This window comes from Cyrtonyx montezumae, unplaced genomic scaffold (genome assembly GCF_038088225.1).
Source record: "Cyrtonyx montezumae isolate F1298 unplaced genomic scaffold, pur_monq_1.0 scaffold_4, whole genome shotgun sequence".
Lineage (NCBI taxonomy): Eukaryota > Metazoa > Chordata > Aves > Galliformes > Odontophoridae > Cyrtonyx > Cyrtonyx montezumae.
The window spans coordinates 17,852,100-17,878,915 of record NW_027072045.1 but is presented as its reverse complement, the minus strand read 5'-3'; the positions used below and the strand labels follow the sequence as shown (position 1 = coordinate 17,878,915).

Here is a 26,816-nt window from a genome sequence, read left to right as displayed (position 1 = left end):
GCCACAGCACCAATACTTTAAGCCGGTGCAGAGGGTGCTTTCTGCCTTCACAAGGGGTGCCCAAATCAAAGCTGCAATGCCACCTTAGAACCACCAGCACACCAGATGTGCCTCTGTTTCCTGTGTGGTTTCAGCAAGGACATTTATCATTTAAATTTTCATCCAAAGAAAGGATATTGTCAGATGTTTATCTAAGAATCACAATGGTATGGGTTGGACAGGACCTTTAAGATTATCTAGTTCCAACCCCCTAGCTATAGGCATAGACATTTCAGGCTAGACTATGTTGCTCTGGTTAAAGCCTGGCCTTCAATGCTTCCAGGAAAAGGGCATCCACAGCCTCACAGGGAAACTGTTCCGGTGTCTCAGCACCCTCTAATGCTTACCATACAACTAACACAAAATCTCTGAAGGAAGTTGCTGCACAACATGTTCGTCAAATGCAAATAGCAGTTTATTTAATGGTGAATCAGATGGGTTTATAAATACTAATGTCTTTTTGAAGTTTAAGACATTCAAAACCAAGATATACAGGCACTGTAGCCAAACAATACATAGTAAGATGTTGACATCAACTTAAATCCATTTTTCCTGGTTTTAGAACAGAAATAACCAACATTCATATGATCAAGGTTATAGGGAGTGAGTGCTTTGGAGTATTTCTTTGAGTGGTTAAAACACAATTGCTTCATAGCAGTATTACATTCTGTTCTATAAACATACTGAATATCAGACAGATCTTTTATATGAAAAAACTGCATGCACCTTATAAAAATTTAGAAGTAATAAGTCTTCCTTTTCTCATCTGTAGAATCTAAAAATGCAAAAGAGTGGTGGTATATTAGCTCTGAAGTGTACCGTGCAGTTTCATTTTCCTTTTTTATCTATAGCAATCTGCTTGTGATGGCTACTCAATATGCAGGTCACATCTGAATGATGCTAATCTTGTCCCAGTGTGCAAATCAGCATTTAGCCACAGCTGCATTGCACAGAGCATATTATATTCTCTCTTGCTTTTTTAATGTCTGAATTTGCTACACTGTACTTTGCTTTTCTGTTCTAAGAGCAGGTTGCTTGTTTGAAGTTGTCTTTTTTAATTCGGTCTTGAATTTCCAATGACAGATTGAAAAGAATATTAAAAACAGTGAATTTTGAGTTGAACGTCAGAACACAAATAGGTTGGTTTTATTACATAGTTTGCATATAGAAATCTGCTTAGTCTCAAACATGGAATCAATTTATGAACATTTTTCTAAACAACTCTCATGTATTTCTCCTCTATTTTGCTATTTCAAAATATGTATCAGATCACATGGTTGGAACATGAGTACCTTGGAGAAAACCAGTCCTATTTTCATCACCAATACACTAGCGGTTTTATTGAGTAATGCTTAAAGAAGGGAACTTGCATTTTCCTGAGGGAGATCTCTGCCTCTCTGCCAGTGCAAAACACTGCCAGAGCTTGCCAGATTTGACTCACTGAGGCTGTACTTTGACATCCATTTGTGTCAAATGTTACTGAGAAAAGGCAAGGATAGTCTCACTCGGATGCTCTCCCATCCCCACAGTGCAGAAGCAGCAGACAGGGAAAGATAGACCTGCAGCTCCTCTGTTGGTACACGAACCCTGCAAGGTCCCTCAAGAGCTTAACAACTTCCCCCGTTTCAGCTAAGGGCATTTCCCAGTACTGGAGTGGCATTTTAGCAGCATGGGGTGGGGGCAGATGAAAGCTGCACTTTGGTTTTGTCGGCTGTCAGGAAAGGTGTAAGCTGTATCAGGCTCTGTTCAGTTTGATCTGACACACAGCCCTGTATACTCTGTTTTAGAAATAGAGTTTGGACCACAAATATCCTGTGGAAAACAATGTCTTCTACAGTCCTACATAAACAAGAGACTTGCTCATTTATTAGTAATGCTGCTGCAAAAAGGCCAAGAAACTCCTTTCAGTTTTTTTCCCCATATACTAAGCAAGAGTAGAAAGTCTCCTATAGGTGAGGTCCAGAGAAACACGGTAACAGAAGTTGCAGCTGCTAGTCAGTAACGTTCTCCTGACAGCTAAATGTTGCAATTCCATTGCCAGTGTCACACAATCACACAAACCTTCAGTACTGATATTTCAGGGCTCCCAAGTTATTTTGTGCAAGTAGAAGTAATCTCAGCAATCTTGGCCTGCCTTCAGCAAGCACACAAATTTCCCCCTTACAAAAATCAACAATTCTTCCCCATAGGAAAATGACATTACAAAAATGAGTATTTTTCAGCTGCAAAACATGTGTTGGCCATACAGTTGCATTAATTCCTTGTCATCGTGCATAATTTCTACTCCTCCAATATTTATTTCTCCTATTCACATTTACCTACACCTGACACATTTTCCTTCTCCTTTCTCCAACACACTTTGCTAGGGTGAGTTTGTGTATCCTTCCCTTAACACAGCTTTCTTTTGGGTGCTTTCCATCCACCCAATGCTTTCCTTCTTGTCAGCTTTAAGCCAGCCTCTTCCTTTCATTTTCTCCACACTTAGTTCCTGTTTATGTTTTGCTCCTAGCTTATTCATTTGCAGTCCTCAGGGCTTTCCTCATTGCTATCCCCCCTAGCTGTAGAAGTTCCCCATCAGATGCAGTGAGCCAGCTTGGATATAAAAGATATACTTTCAGAAACAACTTCATTTCAGGTATTCTTGCAGGCTCTGGGTTCATGGAGTCAATGAGGAGCCTAGAAGCTAGTAGGAGCCAGGCACCTTCAGAGCTTGAACTCTTCTGCACTAAGATGAGTAATCTTTGCATCTCTCTCTATAGCAACTGCCTTAAGGACTTGGAAAACACTTAAAACAAAGCTGTTCGAAATTAAAGTTTCTCAGGGTAGATGGAAACTGAAAATAGTTTCTCCTCTGGGGAGATGGATGGAAAGCATTAAAATTGAGGGCAAAGGGTGTAACGGAGAGCAGAGGAGCATAGCCTTTCCCCCTCAGCTATTCTTGCAGACAGCTGCAGTGGGACTACCTATGAGTGCAGGGAGGGCAGCAGCAGCTTTCTGGGTTACTCTGAGCATCCTCCACTCCTGGCAAGGCGAGGGGTACAGGGTCAGCATCTAGCTGCTTCTAACCAAATAGGGAACAGTTTCTAAAAGCAACGTTACAAGTTCATTTCAAGCTGAGGAAAATGGTAGGAGTAGAGCATAGACAGGAGCTGGATGTAAAATAAATAAATAAATAAACAAACAAACAAACAAATAAATAAATAAATAAATAGAAACTAAGAGTGACCTTAAAGAGATCTTATGATTAGGGCTAAAAAGGAGACATTTTATCGCCTATCAGTCATCCTGTTAGGTAATAATGTAGAAGGATAATATTTATTCATATTCCTTCAACAAAACAGAAGGTGTCTGTAAAGTAGAAGTATCTATTCTTCAAAAATGGAAAAAAGCAAAAGGTATGTAGACATCTCAGAAATCTACACTCAGTAAACCATGATGCTGAAGTTGTGTAACTTTATCTGACATAATAACACGAGTTAATTTAGCTATCAATGTATTAATTTAACAATACATTAAAGTAACGTTAGTAAAGAAAATAAGTAAATAAAACTGTCTAATGACAAGACCTATCCTGTAGTAAAAATCCTGAGTCAGTACAAGTGCATTCATTTCAGGGCTGGCTCCCTAGTTTTTCTGTGACAGTATCACATTTCTATACATATTCCAAATGCTGTTGACAAAAGTGATTTGAACATAAATTTGTTTGTTTTATGCAGTGGCTGCAAATAATGGGAGGTGCTTGTCTGCTTTCTAGTTTTTATGCTCTGGCACACAACAATCCAATCAAATGCTAAATGTCAAATTATTCATAACTAAATACGGATTAAAGAAATATTTTTTGATCTAGAATTCTTTGTTCTTAAAGTTTACTGATAATTTTAAGCACTATTGTAAATATCCTTCAAGTCTAGTGGACCTTTCAAAATTCAAGGAAAGTAAGAAAGAATGCAAGAAGTTGTGGAAATTTCTAAGCTATTGTGTCACAATGTTTCCAACACTGACTTTGTAAGCACTGAACTGAAAAATAGAGACTCCACACAGTCTCAATACTTCCAGTTTTGAACTTCTTCCTATTTCTAGTTTATTTAAATATTCCAGTTATATAAATGCACTCCTTCAGAGAAGAGAACATCTTAAGAAACTGCCTTTAGAAATCTTCTGTAATTTGAAGAATCTTCATTTTGGATGCTTTTGCACTGCTTCTTTCCTGCAAACTGGGAGCTTTTTAACAATGCTTGCAAGTTGGAACTTAATAACACTAATGCCTGAAATCATTAGTCATTTTTAAAAATCTCTCCAGAAACTATAATCACTCTTCTATGGTCAAATGCCAGCTGCTAAGCATTTCAGACGACTGAAGTCTTTAGTACTTCTACTTTCCTATTAGCAGGTTCCTGTACAGGGCTATAAATTCCCAATTCTCCCTGTTTTATGCTTGAAGAAGCAAATGAACATGGGAAGCAGACACTAAAATGAAAAGTTCCATTTTTCTCTGTTTATATTCTGTATTAGGCTCTGATGTTAAAAAAAAAAATCAGTTGGCAGAGGGACGTTGTACGTTACAGAAAGATTATTAAATGAATTAATCATAGATTTCAGTGAGTAAAGTCCCACAGGAGGTCAGCAAAGTTACTCAAGCAGAGAAGCCAGCAGGTCTCAATACTTTTCTTATTGACAGTATTTCAACATTTATACAGATTTGTCATTACATACTGATAGATGAGTCCTCAGCACTGCACAACTACGGAACAATTTTGTCTAGTTTTTTGTCTGCTTGCCCGAATGTCATTCAGACCACACAGCATCTGGGAAACATTGGCTGATTGCAGCTTTCAGAAGCACTAGAGAAAGCAGCATTTTATGTTTCTCTATTAACAAGGAACAAAAGTGAAACAGTTGGTAGGAATTTCACAAAGGTACAGATTTAGATAAGGCCAAGGTTATAAAATGGGTACTCCACCTTTCTTGCCAAGAGTGGAAGAAAAAGCTCAGGAATTAAAGTTTTGCAGGAAAACTTGGCATTTAAAAAGTAAAAGATGAGTTTTACAGAGAGTGAGAGACTGGGACTAATTGAAGGGAATCAACTTGAAGTAGTATTTCCTACAGTAAATAGTGTTACCTATCAACTCCAAATGACTGGAAGATTACAGATTAAAAAAAAAATCTCTTCTGCTCATGTAGTATATCTACAGCAATTTTATCAACACTGCCTATGCCAGCTCTGTGAAAGAGTGTTACATCAAAAACTGCAGGAGCAAGAGCACTGAAAGCAAAGCTGAAAATAAATCCATAGGTCACCAAGGTGTCATCAGGAAGGGAAAGCTTAAGACCACAGTTGATTTTACTGCTCTTACATCTATATGAAATCTCACATATATGTTCAGTACAGTCAGAGAAACTGCAAAGAATCTGTATTCATTTTTTTGGTCCAATTTCTTTTTGGGGGATTTTTTATTTTTAGAAATTTTAATAAATTGGAAAATTTACACTCTCAACTGGACAATTTCATAAACATGTATGGATCTCACGGAGGAGGCTAAACTCATAACTCCAGTTCCTTGGCAATATGAAAAGACATTGAGCAGTAGTCAAAGTAGAAGCAACATCACCCAGCTGAATCAGAAGTTTACTAGGCATTATACTGATTTAAGTTGGGGTTGAGAGACCATAGCCTGGAAGATATTTCTGGAGGTTTCTGGGAAAATGCTTCTTTCTCCAGCAAGGACTAAGCCCAAAAGAATATTTTTTTATTCCATTGAGGAAGTATGAACGAGGTTAAAAATCAATGTTGTAAAGGCATTTTTTAAGACTGGGACAACTCTTATGGCTCTTGTCTAGTATGAAAAGCCAAATAAGTATGATTCAACCGAAAACCAGAATATCCTGAGAGAAGCAGAGAGAATGGGAATCCTTGGGACCAGAGAAGAAGGACTCTGAAGATGCAGATTATTCATTTCTATTGGGTTCAGAAAGAGGCCTTCATTTTTTTTCTGTGCATACAGGATCGCATACTATAGTAATCAGTGCAGAACTTTTGTATGCTCTCTATGCTAAAGCTTCTGTGTAAGCTATATGAGTTTCTGTTCCAAACAAGGCATGTGCAAAGGCCCAAGCATTGCCATGCTACTTGGGCTGGTGAGTGATACTAGTCCCAAAGCAGTATAAAGAATTTCCAGGGAGTGACATTGAGCTCATATTCCTGTGGAATCAAAGTGGAACTAATTGGAGTCTCAGCCACAGAAATATGTCAATAAAGAGTTAAAATAAAATGACACACATCTTTAATTTCCCAGAAGAGCAGAGAAAGAAATGCATCTTTGTTGAAGTACTTTACAAACCTGCCTGGATGCTATCTGCTGCTAAAAAGTTACAAACTCAACAGAAGTAGTTATTCCCAACACGGGAATCCCATGGGATATGACAGAAGGATTATTATACCAGCATCATTCTGCAGATAGTTTTCACACAGATATGCTCATAGCCTAAGAAAAAGATATAACCCACAATAACCTGAGCATATTTTGCTAACGCCATCTGAAATTTTAAGGCTCCATCAAAGGGCCTAACACAACTAAAATAAAAGTCCGTGAAGTGCAAGTTCATAGAAACAAGAAGCTGATAAATAAAGGCTAACAAAAGTTTTCCCTTAGTAAAAGGAAGCCACCCTGTTTTCTTCTGCATTATACCCTCTGCTCTGAATAAGAAAATTTACAAAAGACACAAAATTCTCTCTATTTAGTGAGATACCATTGGTATGGTACCATTAGAATTAGTCCATGAGACCTGCTATAGAGCACTTTCATTTTGTTTCTGTGCTTGTCTTTCTACTTCCTTCCCAGTTCCTGCGTGGCTGGGCTTTTTGGCTTAATGCTTGGCCCCTTGCTACTTGTATAGTATCTACATTTTTAAAACATGTCATTGTCTGCTTCTGTTGTGACATTGTCCTTGTCACAATTAAAGGTACTAATGGCCTTGCACATGCCCTGAGGGTTTTTTTTTTTGTCACCATGGCTCTGATAATAAGATAAACACTTGATTTTGCATTAAACATACTTTTAAAACCTGACATATTAAAAACACCCAACATGTTTAACCTCTTGAATGTAGTTGTATTTTCTTAAACAAATTTAAAAAAAAAAAGACAGTAGATTGCAAATGTGTATTTGATATTCTTAGCTGATAAACTCTATTACTCTTTCAATGGTAAGCAAGGAATATGTTAGCACTTGCCCCAAGCCCCTGGTTTACTATGAAGAGGGAAAAAGCAACACTTCATTTCTGCATTACATTGTCTGGTTAGTATATAAAAATCAGATTAGAGAACGTCTGTATGTACCAGCACTATGCTGTGAGAGAGGGAGGCTCTTCAGTGCTTTTCAAAAAAAGAAAAAAGAAAAAAGAAATAAAAACCTAGCCACTTACTTCAGCCTGGTGGTGCACAGAGTGTCTGAAAAATATCTGTGGAAACATAGCACTGGATTTCAAAAAGGCAATAGGAAGCAAACCAAATAAAAATCAGTTAGCATAAGGTATAACCCAAAAAGCCCTGTTATATTTGGTAATAGTGGTTCCCTAACTGAAAGTTCTCTGCCAACAAACTTTCAATCTTTTATAAACCTGTGCCACATACTATTTATATTGCTATCATTCCCTCTTTTTCCCTATCCTGTTAGGTGTTCTTAAGCTTTATAGTGTGCTGTTAAATTTTCTGTGTGTCTTCAAGTATCTTCATAACTATGCTCACGAAGAAGTCCGGGAATACAAGAAACTAGAAACTTCAGCAATTAGATCATTAAAGACTTCTGATAATTTCTATCATAACCCAAAACACTTCACACTGGTTCCAAATGGGAGAAATATCCTTTTGGCAGCACAGGTAAAACAGATATAAACTGGCATTTACAGAGAATAGCTGGATTTTCACGAATTAGCATAGAATAGGGACCAGAGGACAAGAATTTCTTGAACATGGTCTTGCATTTGTTGAGATTCAGTTCAAAATATCCCACATTCATGAAATGTTGGGTATAAATTTGAATCAGATAAAGCCAAACGAAGCCACTTTTGTCAAGTACAGTGATACACAAATCTACAAACTCTCCTTAAAACTGGGGCCAATCAGGTGGTCAACAACTATCCCACCACTAATCCCTGAATGCCTACATGCTTCCATAAACATATGGATGAGCTGGATGTATCATATTCACTCTCACATGCACAACAGTGAGAAGCAGTATTCATTTTCCAAATACATAGCAGCATGTAAAGTCATACTCTTTTACTTGTCAGGTGATGCAATATAACAAAATGAAATAAAAATAAATACTGCTTCTAGTTACTTCAGGTGGCATCTACTTATACTATAAAAATGCACTACATGGATGAATTTCTCAAATGAAAAGGAGTTTGAGAGTACTATTGGAGAAGATAGTTGACTTTTTAAACGCTTTTTTTTTTTGTAGAAATATAATACTGCTGTTCAGCTTTACGTAGCAGGTGCACACCATTGTTGATTCTTGCAATAATTTATAAGGAGTTACTTGTAAATGGATTTTGGTTAAGTACACCTACGTGAAGTTTGAAATATATTTATACCCCATCAACAATACTGAGAAAAGTAAGTGAATATAAAATATAGATATAACAACAGCAATTTTGTGGCCATCGTAATTCATTAAAAAGATGGGTTCATATTCCTATTAAAAAAAAAAAAGCTTTTCAAAACATTTTTACATTTTAATTGTACCAGAAGCACTCACAAGTGTTTGTGTCCTGTAACTAAAGTGAAATAAATAATTGTTACTAACTACAGTTACCAAATTTACTGTGAAAACTCATGCCAATTGTTGATATTTACAATATTTATTGAAGCATGAAGAAAACTCACATAATCAAAATTGACCATTTTTATTCAATTAGGTGTTTTTGAGGTTTTTTTGTTAGGGTTTTTTTGTTTGTTTTGGTTTTTTTTGCTTGTGTACCTTGGATTCACATTGATACAAGACTTAATAGCAAAGATTTTAATACTGTTGTGTTATTTTTCTAATATCAGAAGATGACAAATCCTCCATGTATATTTTATCAGTTGATTAACATATATTGAGATTTAAACATTTGGGTTTTTTTTTTTTCCACTTTTTTGTTTTTCTCCTGTTTTACACATTTGTGCTTAGTTGCTGGGATAACTATTATACAATACATGATCACTGTCCGTTACTACCTCTGGAGGTTCATGTTGATTCAGAACTAAGCAGACGATTCTCTGTATTACAGCTCAGTGTTTATCCAACTTCTAGTGTGCTTTTGCACATTGACAATAGCATATGACAGTTACTCTATGCTATAAGTTGACCTAAAATCCTGATTGAAATTTTTACATGGCACACAAGCAAAAATAGAAATATTCACTCTAAGTTAAATTTCTGTATTATTAGTCAACAGTAAAGGGGTGAGAAAGGGTGAATAAATAAAGTCAACCAGTGGTGACTTCCTACAAAGCAATCTATCCCATATACAAGACCCCTGGGAGACTAATTTAGGATGAGCTTATAACTAGTCTATTTTGTCCCAGCATAAATACCACCACTAGTTTTCAGATACCATCATAACAACAGAATTCTAGAATAGGTTACGAATATCTGTATCGTACTCCTGGAATGAGTTTATTTTTGAAGCTGTGTGAATCTTAGAAACTGCTCAGATGTGAAAGTACATTTGCATGCACAGCCTTGACCTCCAGTCTTGCTCTTTGCCCATTGATGTATCTCAGCTGGTTTGTCTTTCAACATTCCAGAATTTGCAGCAGTTTTCAAAGCTCAACTTTTCACAAAAAAAAAAGCATGCTTCCTTTCCTTTCTACTCCCATATCAACCTCTGTACAAGATTGATACTAGATTTAAAGGTATGCTGCTTCAAATGGTCAGATGGTAATCTGACTAAAATTTAAATTTTGGGTCACTGTCTTTTAAAGAATATCATATTTTTACATATTTTATGTAATATCCAATTTTTTTAACTGCCAGAACCACAGATCCTAACCACTGCAACTTGGCCAGCTAGTCAATAGAACAATTGTTTAAAATTGGTAGAAATAGGTTATTGGATTATTTTTTCCTCCAAAGGAGATTCATGTATGATTACACATTCTGAAACAGTAATTTCAATGACATTTGGCATCATTTTCATAACCCACTTTTTAAATCACTCACTCCACAAATAAGTTTCTCGAAGAAGGAAACAAAAGTATGCTTTATATTCACTCCCAAACAGTACCTAGTAACATATAACCAGTGCAGAACATACTAAGAGTAGAATCACATACTTTGAGAACTCCAAATGTAGATATGGCCCTCATTGTCTGACATGAAGCGTCACGGAAAAAAGACTGGTATTTACACTTCTGAAGATTCACAGTGTTGCAACGGAAGAGGAAAAGGCACATTCTGGGTGCCCCAGGACCACAATAAATAAACAAAGCTTGTATATTAAGATTAAGCAGCAATACGGAATTAGACAAAACACAGATACTGTATTTATTCTGCCAAGAAACGTCTATACACAAACCTACAGAACTTTAACTTAATATGTGTCCTGAATCCAAAACTAGATCTCATTTTTTCTTCTGAAATGGAACTAATTGTTTAACACATACCAGGTAGGTATACTGATCCATTTGTCAGTGATATAAACTGTTAAATTTACAAGTGACAGCAGAAGAAATAGAAACTTTCAAGGCAGTTTTTCCCTTGCTTCTTTCTAACTGGCATTATCTGTCTGGTTCATAACAACCAAAGAAAGAGGAAATCAAACTCTCAAATTCAGTTACTCTTCACCTTTGTAGCTGCCCCCACAACAATCCATCATCCAGAAGCATCATTAGCATCAGACACGCTGCACTGACATAAGATATTGTTTATTGCATTGGACCAGAAAAGATTTTAATTAAACCATTGAAGTACACTAACACATCTAATGACATTACAGAAAGTCAGCAAGGGTTATAACATGCAGGGGAGTGTTATATTTACAAGCTGTCTTTCAAATTTCACTAGGAAAAAGTAAAGGTGATGTTTACTTCAAAGTCCTTAACTCCTTTGTAGCCAAGTACCTCCCAAGAAAGTTTCCAAAGCTCGCTGGTAAGCGTGGGTTAATACTGCATATTCATGTTCAGCCATAAAGAGGTGGCTGTCATCCGTTGGAGTTGCTATGGCCATAACATGCTGAAAAGCACTCAGCATATCATCACAGAGAAGGAACGAGGTTGCCACTCCACAACAGACATGCCTTCCAACAAGAGCACACCTCTTGTAAGTCCAGTCCTACACTCCCCGTGCTATGATCCAATACAGTGGAAGTTCACACTCGGACTGAAGACACCTATGATAGCTTTTTCCAGTATTAGAAATAGCTTTTTCAGTCTGAACCAGTGCTACATGATGCAAGTACTATTGTCAGGTGTTCTGTTCAAAATTGTAATGAAGGCTGAGTTATTTCAGCAGCCTAGGCCTGGTATGTAAGCTTTACATACTAGCAGTGGATCTTCATCATATTGTAATTTTGATAATATTGCTGTATATCTACATTACTGCATTCGAATAAGGTCTTCCTTCTCAAATTTGCTATGAGCTTTCATGACCTTAGAGTCCACCTTTTTGCAAAATTATTCCATCTACTGTTGAAATGCAGCAGTCCTGATCTTGCTAATGGACACGTTAATTACCCACTACTTGTAAAGCTCATTACTGTGATTTGAGGTAACAAGACTGGAGAAAATGAGCTGTTTTTCAAGATGCTGATGATACATATGCAACAATTAACGACTGTATGAATTGAAGACTATATATATGGGATGCCTATAACCGCTGTGTGATAAACAGTGGAATTAAAACACTACATCCAGAATACAATATACTATCAAAGAAGATACAGCAAATCTATCCTACCACCTAGGGATGCATGCTCAAAGCTAAAACGCTTCCTAGATTTGTGAATGAGCACAGGAAATTGTTAGCTTAATATGAATGCACATGGAGCCTGTGATGTGGCTTATTTCCAAAGAAGGTGACAAGGGAGTACTTGCAGCTGCCAGATACATACAAAGTCACTGTTCAGTTTCCAATAGAGCAAGGGCATTTATTTTAAAATATATATTGAAATATACGTTAGCTACTTCTGGTACTCTCAGTTAAACTTACTGGGCTTTAAACTATGTGTATGGTCTTTCTTGACCTTTCAAGCCTATTCTCATGCAAATGTTTTGCTTTCATGCTTTCTGTTGCAGTTTTAAGATTGCTGACTGCTTCTATTGCATTTGCTATGAATGGAGAAATGAGTCCCACATTTTCTGTGGTCTTTTTTTCCTGTAGAGTCTTTTCAAGCTCAGCTATTTCCCAGCAATTCTTGTAATAATTATTGTTTGTGTCCAGATGCAGGAAAGCGGAAGGCAGCTGCTCTTGCAGGCAGTGTCAGCAGGGAGCACTTCTGCACAGTTCCCAGGCCCTTGGCCAGCAGGGGCAAGCAGAAGGCTCAAAGTCCCCCACTTTCTGGGATTCTCTAGGATTGATCCCATTGCCTCCAGCTGTCCAAGAGACCTGTGAAGTCTCCACACTCAGTTATTTGTCCTGCACAACAGCCTTCAAGTAGGATTATGGCTTAACTTACCCTAGTAAGGAGGGTCCTTGCCAGTCTCACCTATCAGTGATCTGAGAATTTATTTCTGCTGTGCTATTTCCTGTTGTTATTTTCAGCCTCCCTCATGAGAGGGAGAGAAGAGAGAGAGCTCTTGTTTTACAGTGCAGTGCACAGAGCACTTTCCACTAAGCCTCTGACATCTTTTCAGGAGAGCACACTTCCTTTTTTCAAATCAATATTCAAATATTGAAAATGTCACCATCACACCCAGTTCAGGTTGTCTTCCTTCATTTCCTCAGTAAGCAAATTAGATTAATTGAAGCAACAGCTTCATAACTGGTTACAGGGCAATGCTTCCCATTCCACCTTTCCTATGTTTCCCCACAACCAAGAGGGCAAAATTTTCTTCCTGTAGGGTTACTTTTCAGCCACACTACTTCCCTAATTCAGTTCACCACACAACTGCTGGTTACAACATGGGGAAAATAGAGGAAGCAGTGTCCGGAGAACTTCTCCTAGGGGTTCACAGTGACTGAAAACACAGCTTCAGTGCCTGATTTCACAGAAACCCAGACAGCTGAATATACCTTACTAGGATGGATCTTCCCATTTACAATTTTCTTATTTTCCCTCTTGCCTCTCTTCCCAGTCAGAAGCTTTTAGGGCAAATCCTTTGTTTAACTTGCAGCTGATTCAAGTCTCAACTTGTCACAGAAACACCAGAGCCAGTATAGAGTGGATGATGTACCTCTGAGCAAGAAACAGAAGGAAAGAAGCAGAACTGGGCCTCTGGTAGCCATGTGCAATGAGATGTATCTCTGTCTCATGCAGCTTCCCCTCCTGGCAGCAGCTTGTTGATCTCACAAAGCAAGCATCAGAAGGACTCTACATCAGCTGTGTTTTAGGATATGAGATTATTAAAATAAGACTTGTGGAGGTTATCTAGGGGAGAGTGACTGCTGAAGGCAAGGAGGTTTCTGGAAGAACTACCATCATCTCAGCTGGTTACTGGTAAACCAGCAGTGGGAGAAGGGTTTGCTAACTTCGGGAAATATCAGGGAGCAAGAGCAGATCATTTAAAGAGAAAAAGTTTGTCTAGAAAGAATAACAGAATTGTAGGGGTTGGGAGGGACCTCTAGAGATCAAGTCCAACCCCCCAGCCAGAGCAGCAACCCCTAGATCAGGTTGGACAGGTAAAGAAACAGTACAAAATAGACCACTGTTTTCACAACAGTGCAAAAGGGCACCGCTTTTTTCCTACATTTTTAATCATTGATGAAGTTGAGTCCTGCAAAGCAATTTATTTTAATTGATATAGCATCTTTAGAGATAAACGATTCTGCTAGAAGTCTGGCTTTTCTGAATTCTCTGAATATATATACAAACAAATAATCCAAATTTTAGATTTATATATATACTTATATGTACATCAATATATGCATATATCTATAAATCGGATTTCCTAATCTCAAAGTCCACATTAGCACCAGACTCTGCCCGTTTTTGCTGAGGCTGAAATTCTAGCAGTTATAGTATTTTTTTTCCATATGTGGAATTTGTTTTCCTTTTCAAACACTAAAACCTCACTTAATTTGCTTAAGCATTTAGCAATGCATTACTGTAAAAATACAGGAACTGGTTTTATTTTCTATATTCCAGTAAGTATTCTTTCAATAAGGACTTACAAATACAAAACTCAGGCCACAGAGCATCACTGTTAGTGAGGAAGGCAGTATAATTATTTTAATTTTTGTTGAAGAAATTCAGAAACTTATTTCCCCATCAAGTCAGGCTAAGACTAATGGGGACATCTATGTACTAGGAAAAAGTAACATGAACTTTCCCAACTTAAACACCAGAAAGTTTTGTATTGCAGATCAGGTGTTACTGCCTCAGACCAGCAGTTCTCAAAGAGGACACTATTCATTCAGCATGCAAAATTGGATATGACAGATTCAAAAATTCATGGATAGACAAATGTGAGTGAGCAGTTTCTGAGCCTAGAAAGGGCTGGAAATGCTAGGTCATAGCCAAATCACAGAAACAGTCACCTTTAGCATGTAAAAGAATAAAGAATCAACTAACTTAATCTTCACCAGAACTCCTTCAGCACAAAAAAAAAAAAAGAAAAAACCCTACACTTTAGGTACTACTGCAGAGCGTATTTCCCTCAAAATATGATAAATGACAAGGATTCACTGAGGCAGTACTGCAGGAAGCTCTCTCTTGATGGAAAAACAAGTTTATGATATCTCAGAAGTCAAATAAATGTGGCAGGTTATGCAGTGCAGACTCCTCAGCCCTGGAGTTCTGGCAAAACAATACAGTACTTCAATGCATATTAAACTTAATCAGACCATCTGTGTGTGGGGGAGGAAGGGGAGGGGAGAGGAATCAACTTGGTTTTTACTCAAATTGGTGAAGCAGCATTGCTACAGAACAGATCTCCAATGGTGCTAAAGCAATCCTGTTTATCCTAAAACTGTTTAATACTCTACTGTTCCCTCCAGCATAATAGAAAAAATAGACCTCCAGTTCTCACAATGCTTTAAGCACAGCCCTTGGACAGGGGTAGAATGATAGCAGGCGCAGCTCCCAATGGCTGACAAATTCACAATGCCCATCTCCACCAGTCCTATTCACAACAAGGTTTTCCTGAGTATATTCCCAACCAACACAACTTTATTTCTACTCTGTGAGGTTTTCTTCAAGCCAACCACAGAGGTGACTACTATGAAATCTTAGAAATAGCATACGGCTCAACTCTGGTGATATTTGCATGACTTATGCTTTCACTGCTGGAGGACCGCTAGCATTCAAGCAGCAAGGAGACTCCCAGGCTCTCAGTGTGCTCAGACAAAGCCTTTACCCACTGCAGCCAGCCTCGTGTTACTACAACCTCCTCCACACACAGACCTGAAAGGTCAGAAGTGTATCAACACTGTTAAGCGCCTATACAGGATTAGCTGCTGGGATAGATAAGCACATCACCCAGCTCTGGCTGGCATGACTTAACTAATCTTGTCCTTACTGAGCAGTTCTGTGTCTAACAGGACTGATGATCATCTCTGCTTTCTGTTCAAGCAGTAGGCTCACCTCTCCTAAATCACAGCAGTCGTTTCTTATGCCACATCTATAATCAAGACTTCAGTTTCATTGCAGAATATCAACATTGGTTGTCAACAAATATGATTCATTGTGTTTTGAAAGTAACAGAGATGGAAGGATAGAGGCAGCCTGTCATGATTCACTAGAAACTGAACAGATGTGTTTCATTGGAATTATGCCATGTTATATACGTATACAGACAAATACATATACACCTCAGGTATTTACAAAGCTTATCATGGACTGAAAATAGCATAAAATATGTATTTACAGCAAAAAAAAGTAGAACAGTTAAGGGTTTATTTTTCTAGGGCTAACAGCTTGTGGCAAGATTTTTTTTACTTATTTTTGAACTCTTCTTGTTATGCTTCCACTGAAACACATTCCCTTTCCTTCAGATTTGTATCTGCCTTCACTGAGCCTTCTCCTGATCACTTCTGTTTTAGATAGCCTTGAATGGTAAATGTTTAACTCAAATTGCATCCCTTAACCATAGAGATGGCATCTGAAGCACAATTTTAAAGTACCTAATATTTTATTTTTGCATCATTTTGTTCTTTTTTCTGCTTATTAGTCCTCTACCTATTGTATATACAAAAGCACAGGAGACAGAACTAAATTAAAGCTTCATTAGGGTATGTATCATGCAGAGCTTTAGCAAGATTAGTATAAATTAAAAAATACTGTTTGAGCAATATTATGAATGAGAAATGAGGTTATTAGCTATGATTCAGGAAAAAAAAAACACTTAAGCACAGACTTCAACACATGAACACGTTCTTATCTTTAGTGGGAATGACAGAAGCATGTGCCCACATGCTTTCCTGATTCAGACCCCTTGCATCTTGCCTGAACTCATGTGAGACTTGGCACTTCACTATGACATCCTGATTCTCCTCCCAGAGAAGCCTACACTTCTGAGTAACACCACAACTCTGAAGACTGACTTCTCTATTCATAAGCAGTCTAAAACTGGGAGCTGCCAAACAATGTCCTTCAGTGACCCTGCTGAGATTCTTTAACTCATCTCCTCAACTTTTTGGATGGGAATATTTTAATCCTAACATCCTTTCCAACCCTTTCCTCTCTTAATGAAACCATTCACTGCTTCTCGTCTAGTAATATTTGACTTAAAACAACAAAACAGCAAGTATCATTTATAAGTAGGCTAAAAAAATTGCAGTTCCTTATGAAAGGAACAACCTATTAGTATGCAACACAAACTTACTTTTACAAAGCCAGTTTGCACACAAAGTGCTTCTGCTACCACTAGATGTCAGTTTTATACACTTTAAAATAGACAAGTACATTTTAAAGTAGTAATTCTACTACAGTCACAATATAAACATTTGTAACATTTGTTTACTGCAGCATTTTTTCTGGATGTAGCTTTAATTTTAAGGATTCCACCTCTTATATACTGCATTCCCTTCTGCTTTTTTGCCTGTATTTCACAGTTTTCCGTGATATAAAGAGTACATATATGCATATATACACACGTGTTATACTTTTGTCCCATGATTTACTCTGTTTGAGACACCCTGACAGATTTTGCCAGATCTCTCTGATAGAATTCTGTAGCTTGGATTGTGTTTCTAGAGGACAGTACTGAGATCTTATTCCATAAGAACACTTTTAGCTAAGAAATGTTGTATCCCCTCTGGCCACTTACAGATCATCTTCTATGCCAGTTAATAGGGGATATCATTAGCATTCCTCATTACAGTCCTAAGGCTGTTCAGATTTTTACTTTTGTTGGCTGCATGAATGTGAATTGCTTAAACTTATATTCCAAATTTGCCTCTCAATTGAAAAACTGTAGCTGTTCAATGAACAGATTCCTCCTAATCCTGGCTTCTGACAGGTCTTCATCATAGCAAACGATACTATAAACAAGTCTTGGCATAAAGAAATTCTTCACACTGAATGCAGAGCCTTTATAAAATATTTCGCTTTTAGTTTACTGGAACAACATGAAATTGCTTTACAGCAAATGAATCCAAGCCTGTACTCTTCCCATCCCAAAGTAAATTAAAAGGAATTCACATTTATTATAGTATATCATACTCAAATGCAGACATACACACACAATGAAACAACCTCATTTTATAACAAGGTTATCCAGAAGGATCAATGCCCAGAACTAGCAATATTACAGAACGTAACTCAGCCCTATTGTAACAAATCTAGCATCTTACTTGAAGCTTTATTGTCCAGATATTGACAGCTTATCAAGCCACATGGATAGGGATTTTTCTGTTTGTGTCATAAAGTCAAGGGGAATCTCCTCATTCTAATTCATACAAGAAATTATATTTTTAGAGTCCTGCTGATCTTATGAGGCTCTCCTGGATTGTTCAAGGCATTATTTGCAAATGCAGACACATCCATCTTAAACAGGGGCATATCTACAAGGAGGGTCTGGGAAGTAAGAAAGAGGAAATATATATATTTACAGGTAATAGTCAAGTCTACATCAGGCCCCATGACACAACAGTCACGTTTACTCCTAACAGAATCCATCCTCACGGAACAGAAGGTTTTTCTATCTTCAACTACTAGAAGGAACACGTGCTCCTTGGGTAGATAAAACTCCCAAACCTTGTTGAGTTTTATTACGTAGTAGTCTACTTATAATTTTCCAAACAAAAAATGCACTGAACCTACTTACAGCTCCTCAGCTCTGAACCACGCAGAAATTTTAGTTCTATGATTTTTTAGTTCTATGATTTGATGCGAAGCTCCTGCTTCCTCAGCACCCATGTTGGCAAGCAACTGCAAGAAGCACAGGCTCACATCCAAGACATGCTTCTGCAAGTAAAGGATTGAGACACACCTGAAACGTTTGCACTACGGAAGCATCTCTCCTCTTCCACGATATTATCTAGCGAACAAAACTGGTTGGTGTGATTCGCAATCAGAGTTTTGGTTACTCTTCACTACTGGGATAAGTGACCTACTATGAAAGTTGATGTCAGATGAATGAGAGAGTCCACGGAAAATGGGAAATCAGCAGTTCATTTGAAAAGAACATAGCTTTTCTATGCTTTCTAAATTGCACTCTAACATGAATTTAAAAGGAAAACACAATGAGGAATTAAAGAGACAAAGTGGAGGGTATGTACCACAACACAAATCCCTCCAGAAAAGAAACTAGTTCAGCCTCTTCTGTATCATATATATCCATTTGCACTGTATTTCATCCATATTAATATGAATCATTGGCAATGTATATTATAGACAACTACAAGAACAGGAGCAACAAACAATTAAAACCTGGAAGTATTAATCATCTCCCATAAGCTACCATACAGTTTCATGAATGTTGATTATGCAAGATACTATTGTACTCTTCCCTAAGATCAGAACTTTGTTGGGGAAAAAAAATTCTAGGAATAAATAAATAAATAGATGAGCATACTAAATAAGAAAGAGCAGTTTTCAGCTAGACTCATAGATGCCAATTTCCTCAGAGTTGAGAGGCATTAGTAGTTTAATCCTCTTAGTATAGCACGCCTTTAGGGAGGGAGTGGAAGAAAGAACCAAGCTAAAGCTTTCTGTAGATCTGAACTTTCTTATCTGGTAAACATTTTCTACAGTTTCATCATCTGCTATGCTCAACTTATATTTAAATGCACTTCATCTGATCACAAAGATAACCTGTCCCTAGGCAGGAAGCAATACCCTCAGCAGAACACTACCTAAAAATTCTCTGGATTTTAGAGAACGGCAGCTTGGAAGAACAGCAAGGGTTATGCAACCAACAGAGCTGTGATCACTGAGTAGTAAAGGTTTAAATATTCATTTTCACAAATAAACAGATGAAGAATTCAGTCCTTACCATAAGATGAAGAAACTATTCTTTTTTATTTACAAGATGAAATAAGAAAGAGTAGAAATGGCCTTACTATTGCTGGTCATTGATCTGAGGAGGTAATTTGGTGACTCACTATCAGCTGATGAAGTCTGAATGAGCCCAGATGGGCTTGTATGGCAATTAGTCAGCTCAATATAGCCTGAAATTTCCACAGGAATTTGGTGATTTATAGACCTGGTAGATCATCTGCTAATTATCATATATTCTTCATGTAGATATGCAGCTGCTTTTTGTCATGTTATAATTACAGACTAAGTATTAAAAGCAGGAGGTTCTCTGGAGTCTGAAATGGTGTATTTTCACAACAAATATATCAACAAACTTTCTTCCATTCAAGAGTTTCTTGTATTTAAACACAGGCTGAGGAAATGCATTTTTATTGAAATCCTGCCTGTTCGCCACTTGATCTCCTTGTCTTATCCTGCTGTTGTTAGTTTATCACTTTGTATGCCCAGTGCTATCTCATCTATCACACGGATGAGATGGTGAGAGAACTAGCAGAAGAGTTCAGAACAGGACCAATAATTCAGGAAAAAGACAGAGTACCATGAATTCAGGATCACTGGAGTTGCTGGAAACAGTTCTCAGGACTTCCCATCCTCTCCAGCTGTGCCTAGGAAATTACATTTTATTTTGTTTCCTGGAATCCCCATTTCCTCTTGCTGACACAAAAAGATTCAGAAGTCCAACTACTAAATAGTCATATTTTCCACTGAAATCTATGCTGAAAAAGGGAGCATTTTAGTACTAGCACATGGTTTCTAGACTGAAACCATGCAATCACAAGTTTGGTCTAAGTGCAATTCTGATAAAACCCATAGAGAATCAGCAGCAAAAATAGCTTTAACTTAGTCTAGTTTAAAGGTCTGACATAAGAAGTTTGGCCACAAGGTGTGCACTGGCCAGAAGTACATCCTTCACCTTAAAGCAGTGCTGGTACTCTTATAAGTGAATACGGGGTGTTTGGAGCAGCACAAATGACTGAAATTCTCTAGCTAAACTGCTTCCAGCAGAAGAGCCTGCTCAGCATTAGAATGGGTATTGACTCAGCACTTCATGTGCCAAGGTGACACACTAAAACTGCTCTCATTTTTCATCCCATTTTGGTTTGTTTTTATTGGTTGAGGAGTCCTGCAGAACAGAGAAAATGGTGACTTTGTAGCTTCCCAAGCACTGCCAAAGCTAACTTCCACTCAAGCACTGATACACTGATCTGCTGATTTCAGTAACAGCCCCCAAAGAAACTCTACAGTGGAGTTGGAAGGAGTCCACAGTGGCCTGCTTATCACCTTCAGCATGATTCATTAACCAGCATTATTTGGTCTGCCACATGCCCGGTTAAATTCCAGTTTAACAATACACTGTGCCCTACCTGCTTTCCAGAAATGTTAGAACAGGTAAGTAATAAACGATTAAGCATTAACCAAGATGAGACAAACACATAGCTACAGAACAGAAAACTGTTTCTTTCAGGTCTTCGCTCAGTTCTCTTTTTAGAATGTTGTGTAGTTCACTTAATGGAGCAATCTCAATGAAGTTCAACTTAACTTAAAATGCAAACATTGTTTTCTCTCTTTTCAGAATTTATCAGATTATGAGCTGAGCCGATTCAAAATAATGCATCAGCCGTAAGTTTCCCATCCTTTTCTGCTTCACCATGAAGTAACAAACGCTCTGTTGCCCTTCAACAGTTTCTCTGCTAATAAATAGGGGAAAATGAGAATTTAAACTTTCTCTTCATGTGAAGAGAAATTGATTGATTGGAGTGGGACTGCTTGGAATAAAGTCCCTGGAAGGTTTACAAGAACTTTGGCTCAGATCAGCTGACAAAAAAAAAGACTTCTCTGCACCAGCTGCAGCATGATAGCCATCCTCAAAACAGTCCAAGATAACCTTAAGGTTAGGAAAAAGTACAAGCTCAACCTTTCCTGGAATATGTAAGCTCTTCCCTTGTACACTGTGTGGGGGGTAAATTTTTCAGAAGTGGTTCATCTGTTGCTTAGATACCAATTTAAGCGATCAGACCGTCAACTCAGAGTACTTGAAAGGCTAAATGTAAATGTTATACTGAAATCTTTGAAGACTGAGGCTTTCAAGAGGTAAAAATCCACCCAGCGAAAAGACTGGGGTATCACAGGGGGGCATTGTATATTGCCACATATCACAAAACAGAAGCAAAATAGTAACTGCTTACCCAAACACCTCTGTGCTCCAAGGTTAAAGCTGAGAAAAATCAGGGTCTAACCCAAAAGCATTGCAGTCTCTGCTGTCAATTCAAGATTGCTTTCCTAATATCAGCTGCCTTAAAATTGCAGTAATATTTTAAAAGTTTGAGTAACCCAATAATACTGGATGCAGAATCCAGTAAGAAAAAGCTATTGCTTACTCAATTGATGCAATCAATGAGTAAAGATCTTTATATATGTGGGTGATATGTTCCATCGACTGCTATAATTGCAAGCAAAGTTGCATGCTTCTAATTTTACCTGTCATTTTAATAAAATACTGAGTAAGCTAACACAGATGAAAAATCATTCTAGTAGCATTTGACAAATCAGGTTCATTTGGAAGGATATCCTTAAGGTACAAGTATATTATTTCTCTCATATTACTGCACAGAAAATAATACCAGGGCGTTTACTGAATGAGCCAGTGAAATCAGGAAGAGTTCAGTCTAATGTGGAGTAAAGTGCTCTCTTTCACCTAGCAAAGGTCATTACTCTACATTAGCAACTTCTTCCTTGCTGGGAAAATGCTAAGTCTATTTACAAAATAAGTTTTGGTTTTTTTCCCTCCAAGCCCCACTCTATTAGTAAGAAATGGGATGAACTTGGAGGCTTTTTTACCCATTTAAATCATATTCCTATTGATAAGAATTTGATGAGAGCATATGTTAATATTCTTCGGGGTTTGTTTTAATTATTAACTAGATGAATAAAGAAACTGTCAGAGGAGCTTCTGGTGAGGTAATTAAGTCTAATGGGACATCATTTTGACAGGAAATGTAGAGAAGATGAATATAAAGTTAACCAAGGATGTGACCTCTGTTTCTGTGAGATACATGACTACTACAATATTGGATCCCGCAGAAATCTATTGAATTGAGACTAAGACCTGTGCTTGTACTAATTTTCACATTCAAGCTTTGAATTTCAAAATTGTAAACAGGATTCACAAAGATGTTTTGTAATAGGAATTCTTCTATCAAGTAGAAAAACAAAAGGCTAGCACAGATCAGTCCAATGTAATAAACCAAAATGTTCAATGTGGGTCTCAAGTCCCCAGCACCAATTATAATAGCAACTGTTTTTAGTGTAAAACATCTTACAACTTGCTATTGCTAAAATTGCCAGTTTTCAGCAAGCAAGCACTTTGCATGTTTTAGCTTAAGACCTACATAGATCCACAGGCCTGTTCACATATCAGATTCCTCACAAGTGATCAAAACATGACAGACAGATAAACAGGAATATTTTCTCAAAAGTTTTCTCTGAGAAGAGTGTATTTCAGAGTATCAAAACAGGATTACTACGAATAAACTGTTGCACACCAGACTTTTCATAAAGCCTTTAATTACATCCTGTTAGCCTCAGCTTTGACAGCTAAACGAGAGCATAACAAACTGATTCTCTTCACTAAAAGCCACAGACAGCTTCTGAGCAGCTGCTCAAAACAGCAGTGAAATTATCAAAGACGAGCCTCCACTAGTGTCCTACTAGTGAAAAGCAATAACAGATTTCCTTTCGCACTTCACAAAATTCTGCTTTAGAATGAAATAGAGCAATGAGAGACTAGTCTAAATATGTTCTAGATCTGACTGCTAAAGTTGCACAGCAAACTGCTTTCACATGTTCATGTTTTCGACAGCCCTGAATTTATGTTGAAATCTTGAGTCTTGCTTACAATCCTTCCTCCCTCATCTAGCTAGTTTTTTGCTCTGTACACAGACTAAAATGCCCTCACACTGAAAGCCTGGGGTCACTCAAAGCACTATCACAGTACTCTCTCTAGGTCAGCAGTACAACTCCACTTTAAAGTTATTTCCATTGGATTTTAAGTCAACATTCGCACTTACTATGGTCACAGGCAGATTTATTCAGTATTAAAATTCATTCCAGGAACAATGGTCTCTAGAACATTACTATTTTCAGGAACACTCCTTAAGAAGAAGTAGATATCAAAATCAGCTTCGTACCACCTTAGAATACTGGAACTTCAGTACTTTCCAGACGTGCTGTCTTGCTATCTTAACAGTTTAATAAGCAGCACAGATAAGGCTGGGGTTTATAACTGTGTATAGCAAAACTGACACAAAAGATCTAACTTAGTGAAATGCATCCATAATCTGGAAGTATGCATTGAGAAAGCAACATAATTACAGTTTAATCACCTCACTGTATATAATCCAAGTATATCTGATATTTCTGCATAAGTTATTTCTCAATGCCCTCGGATTACTTAAGTTTCACCTTACCAGGACAATAAAAGACCTCCTTTACAGCTAATGTGATGAGACATACATCCCAAAACAAGCTCAAAATCAATTTTGTTCTCAGCCAATGAGCTCTCAAAACAGTTTTCCAAAGTCAAAATTAATTCTTTCATCACAAGATCAGCTCTGTCACAAGTGCAAACTCAGAAGCCTGTTCTGGCTGTGTCAGATTGCAAGGCAAATGAGAAATCTTAACCAGCCTACCTGTTGCATGATATCAAGACTTCCATTTATCATTTGCATATATCAACATGCAAATCTGAAAGATCTCGGGTAAACTGTGACAAGTAGCACAAAATTATAAGCTTTGCTTAATTATTGTGTGGGCAGCATTTGAATTCCTTTTCTTCAAATAAACATCTACCAATTTTCCCCTGGATGAGAAAAAAAGTTACTTGTTTATTTTTATCAGGAAATTATAGTATATGAAGAAAAAAATAGCTATTCGTAAATCAAGTAAGAGTTACGTAGTTAAGACTGATTGATTACTTTTTAAGACCTAATATCATTTGGTTTTAATTTTTTAAATGAACTCCACACTTAAATTTTTCATTCTTGGCTTCCAAGCCAAGGAAATCTTTTTCTAACAAATAGAAATAAATTCTGAATTATAAGAGACATTAAAAATCAAAAGTACCTTCATAATGTTGAGGCATTCCAGTTGAACTGGATGCACTTGCATAATTCAAACCACAAGAACAAGATACATTCTACATTATCTTGTCTCCCCCTGCTGCCTTTTATTTCTTCATGAAGGAAGGCAGACAACCAAATTCCAAAAACTCAATTTCCAGTTTTTCTTTTTTTTTATACAGCTGTCAATATTTAGCTCCAGGAACAAGTTATTCTATCCATGCTCCACACCAATGCATTAGGTAAAAAATCCTGGATATACTTTGGAGCTAACTCAGGAGAGCTTGTATGGCAAAAATCTCTAGGAGAAAGGGAGACTGACAAGAATGAATAAACCCAAAATTGATAAATGTGGCTATGAGAGCTTGCTTTGCTGCAGGCTTCCTAAGCAAAACCAGGTGAATTGCTGTATTGCTGTAGCATTTCTTGCTTCCTCCTTCCCTGAAGCATGGAAACAACAGCATTTCCCTATCTCACAGCAGGGTTATAAAGGAGAAGCATCCACTGTTGTGATGATCTGACTTAAAATAATAGGGAAAAACTGTAAGGCTGCACTGCAGGTGAAAGCCTTTAATTGTTTTCTAAAAGCCCGACTTTCAAGCAGTGTTGCCATAGAGCCACAAAAGATGCATGTATTGAGGACATCAGTTCATGTGGTGAGATGACATCAGCCAGTATTCCCACAGCTGCAGCTGCCAACAGATCTCTGTAGCATTAAGGCCACTGCAGGCTGGCAGCCCAGAGAGGTGACAAAAGTCAAAAGGGGCTCCACTGGCAGCATCGCTTCAAGCCTGCACGTGACAGAGCTTCACCTTTGTTCCACTACCTAGCCAGTTGCCTGAGTGCATTTTCAACTTCTCCATGCTTCTCTAGAATCATTGCTTTCAAATGTTTGCATGCATAATGCATTTTCTTCTGTTACATTTTTACTTGTCTTCAAAAGTACAAGAAAATAGAAGGCATAAACTTTAAGGCAATAGTTAAGCTTGAGAATAAAAAAGTCAGGATATAAAATAATAGGCTCCAGACAGTGAAAGGTGAAATTAGAAGGATACAGAATTTTCTTGGTTTTTTTTTTTTTGGGGGGGACAGTATTGGCATTAAATATATTCTTATTAAATTTAACAATAAAGTGTGCAATATTTCAATTTGAAATATTTATTTTTGCTTTAATTGCTATGAATTAATTTTCACTAACCAAAGAATATCATACAGAGGGACTAGTATAAATAAAGCCAATGAGATTTGTATGAGAATTGGGCTGTTTCCTTAGCAAATAAGGCAGATAAAAAGCTGTTACTGTCTCTTTAAGTGAGATCCTGTAGTACAAAAAAATCTTATCTTTCACATTCAGACTTCCCCCACCCCAGAGAGAACACCAAGCTGAAAAACCACTAGTGGTAGATTACTTCTGTCCCAACATTTAACAAGAAGGAAAAGCTTGCCCCTCTCTTTGGGATATACCATAATGAATTTTTAATTGCTCTGTTGCCTTTCAATACCAGTGCTGACTCAGGCTGAATGTTTTATGTCTAAACACACAGGTTTAGCTCCTTGCTTTCAGTAGCTGTTGGCATAGCTTAAATGCCACTTTAAAAGTCTCCAATTATTCTCAAACTGGAAAAGCCCAGGACTGCAAAGTTAGAAAATATCTTCATAAAGTGACCTCTTCACAAAAATGGTATCTAAAAGAGACCAAAAGTGATTCTCAGTATCTAATCATTCTAGTGTCACACTTGCTGTAGCCATCTATACTCTAAAGGGTGAAAAAGAAATGTGTATATATATACATGCACATGTGTATGTGAATTTGATTTTAAACCACATTTTTGTCTATTATTTACAGAAAATAGAAATGCTGAATGCCTGTGAAAGATCTATTCAGGCATAAAATACTTGAGACAGAGTATCCCACTCCTCCTGTAGCAGAAAGGGGGCAACAGACACTTGTATTACAGCAGTTCCTCTTCCATCCTGCCATGAGACTTCTGATACAGTTGCCTGAGAAGAAAGATGCCCTCACAGCTCAGGGACACA

The 26,816-nt window shown here is 37.5% G+C and overlaps 1 protein-coding gene across 1 annotated transcript in view; it reads left to right on the top strand.

Annotated features, from left to right (window-relative positions):
• The window catches only part of BLNK (B cell linker), a 90,338-nt gene that overhangs the window by 8,202 nt on the left and 55,320 nt on the right, over positions 1-26,816 (top strand). Inside the window, exon 3 of the mRNA XM_065746859.1 lies at positions 21,236-21,282. Within this exon, the coding sequence (XP_065602931.1) occupies positions 21,236-21,282 (47 nt within the window). The remainder of the gene's footprint in view (positions 1-21,235; positions 21,283-26,816) is intronic.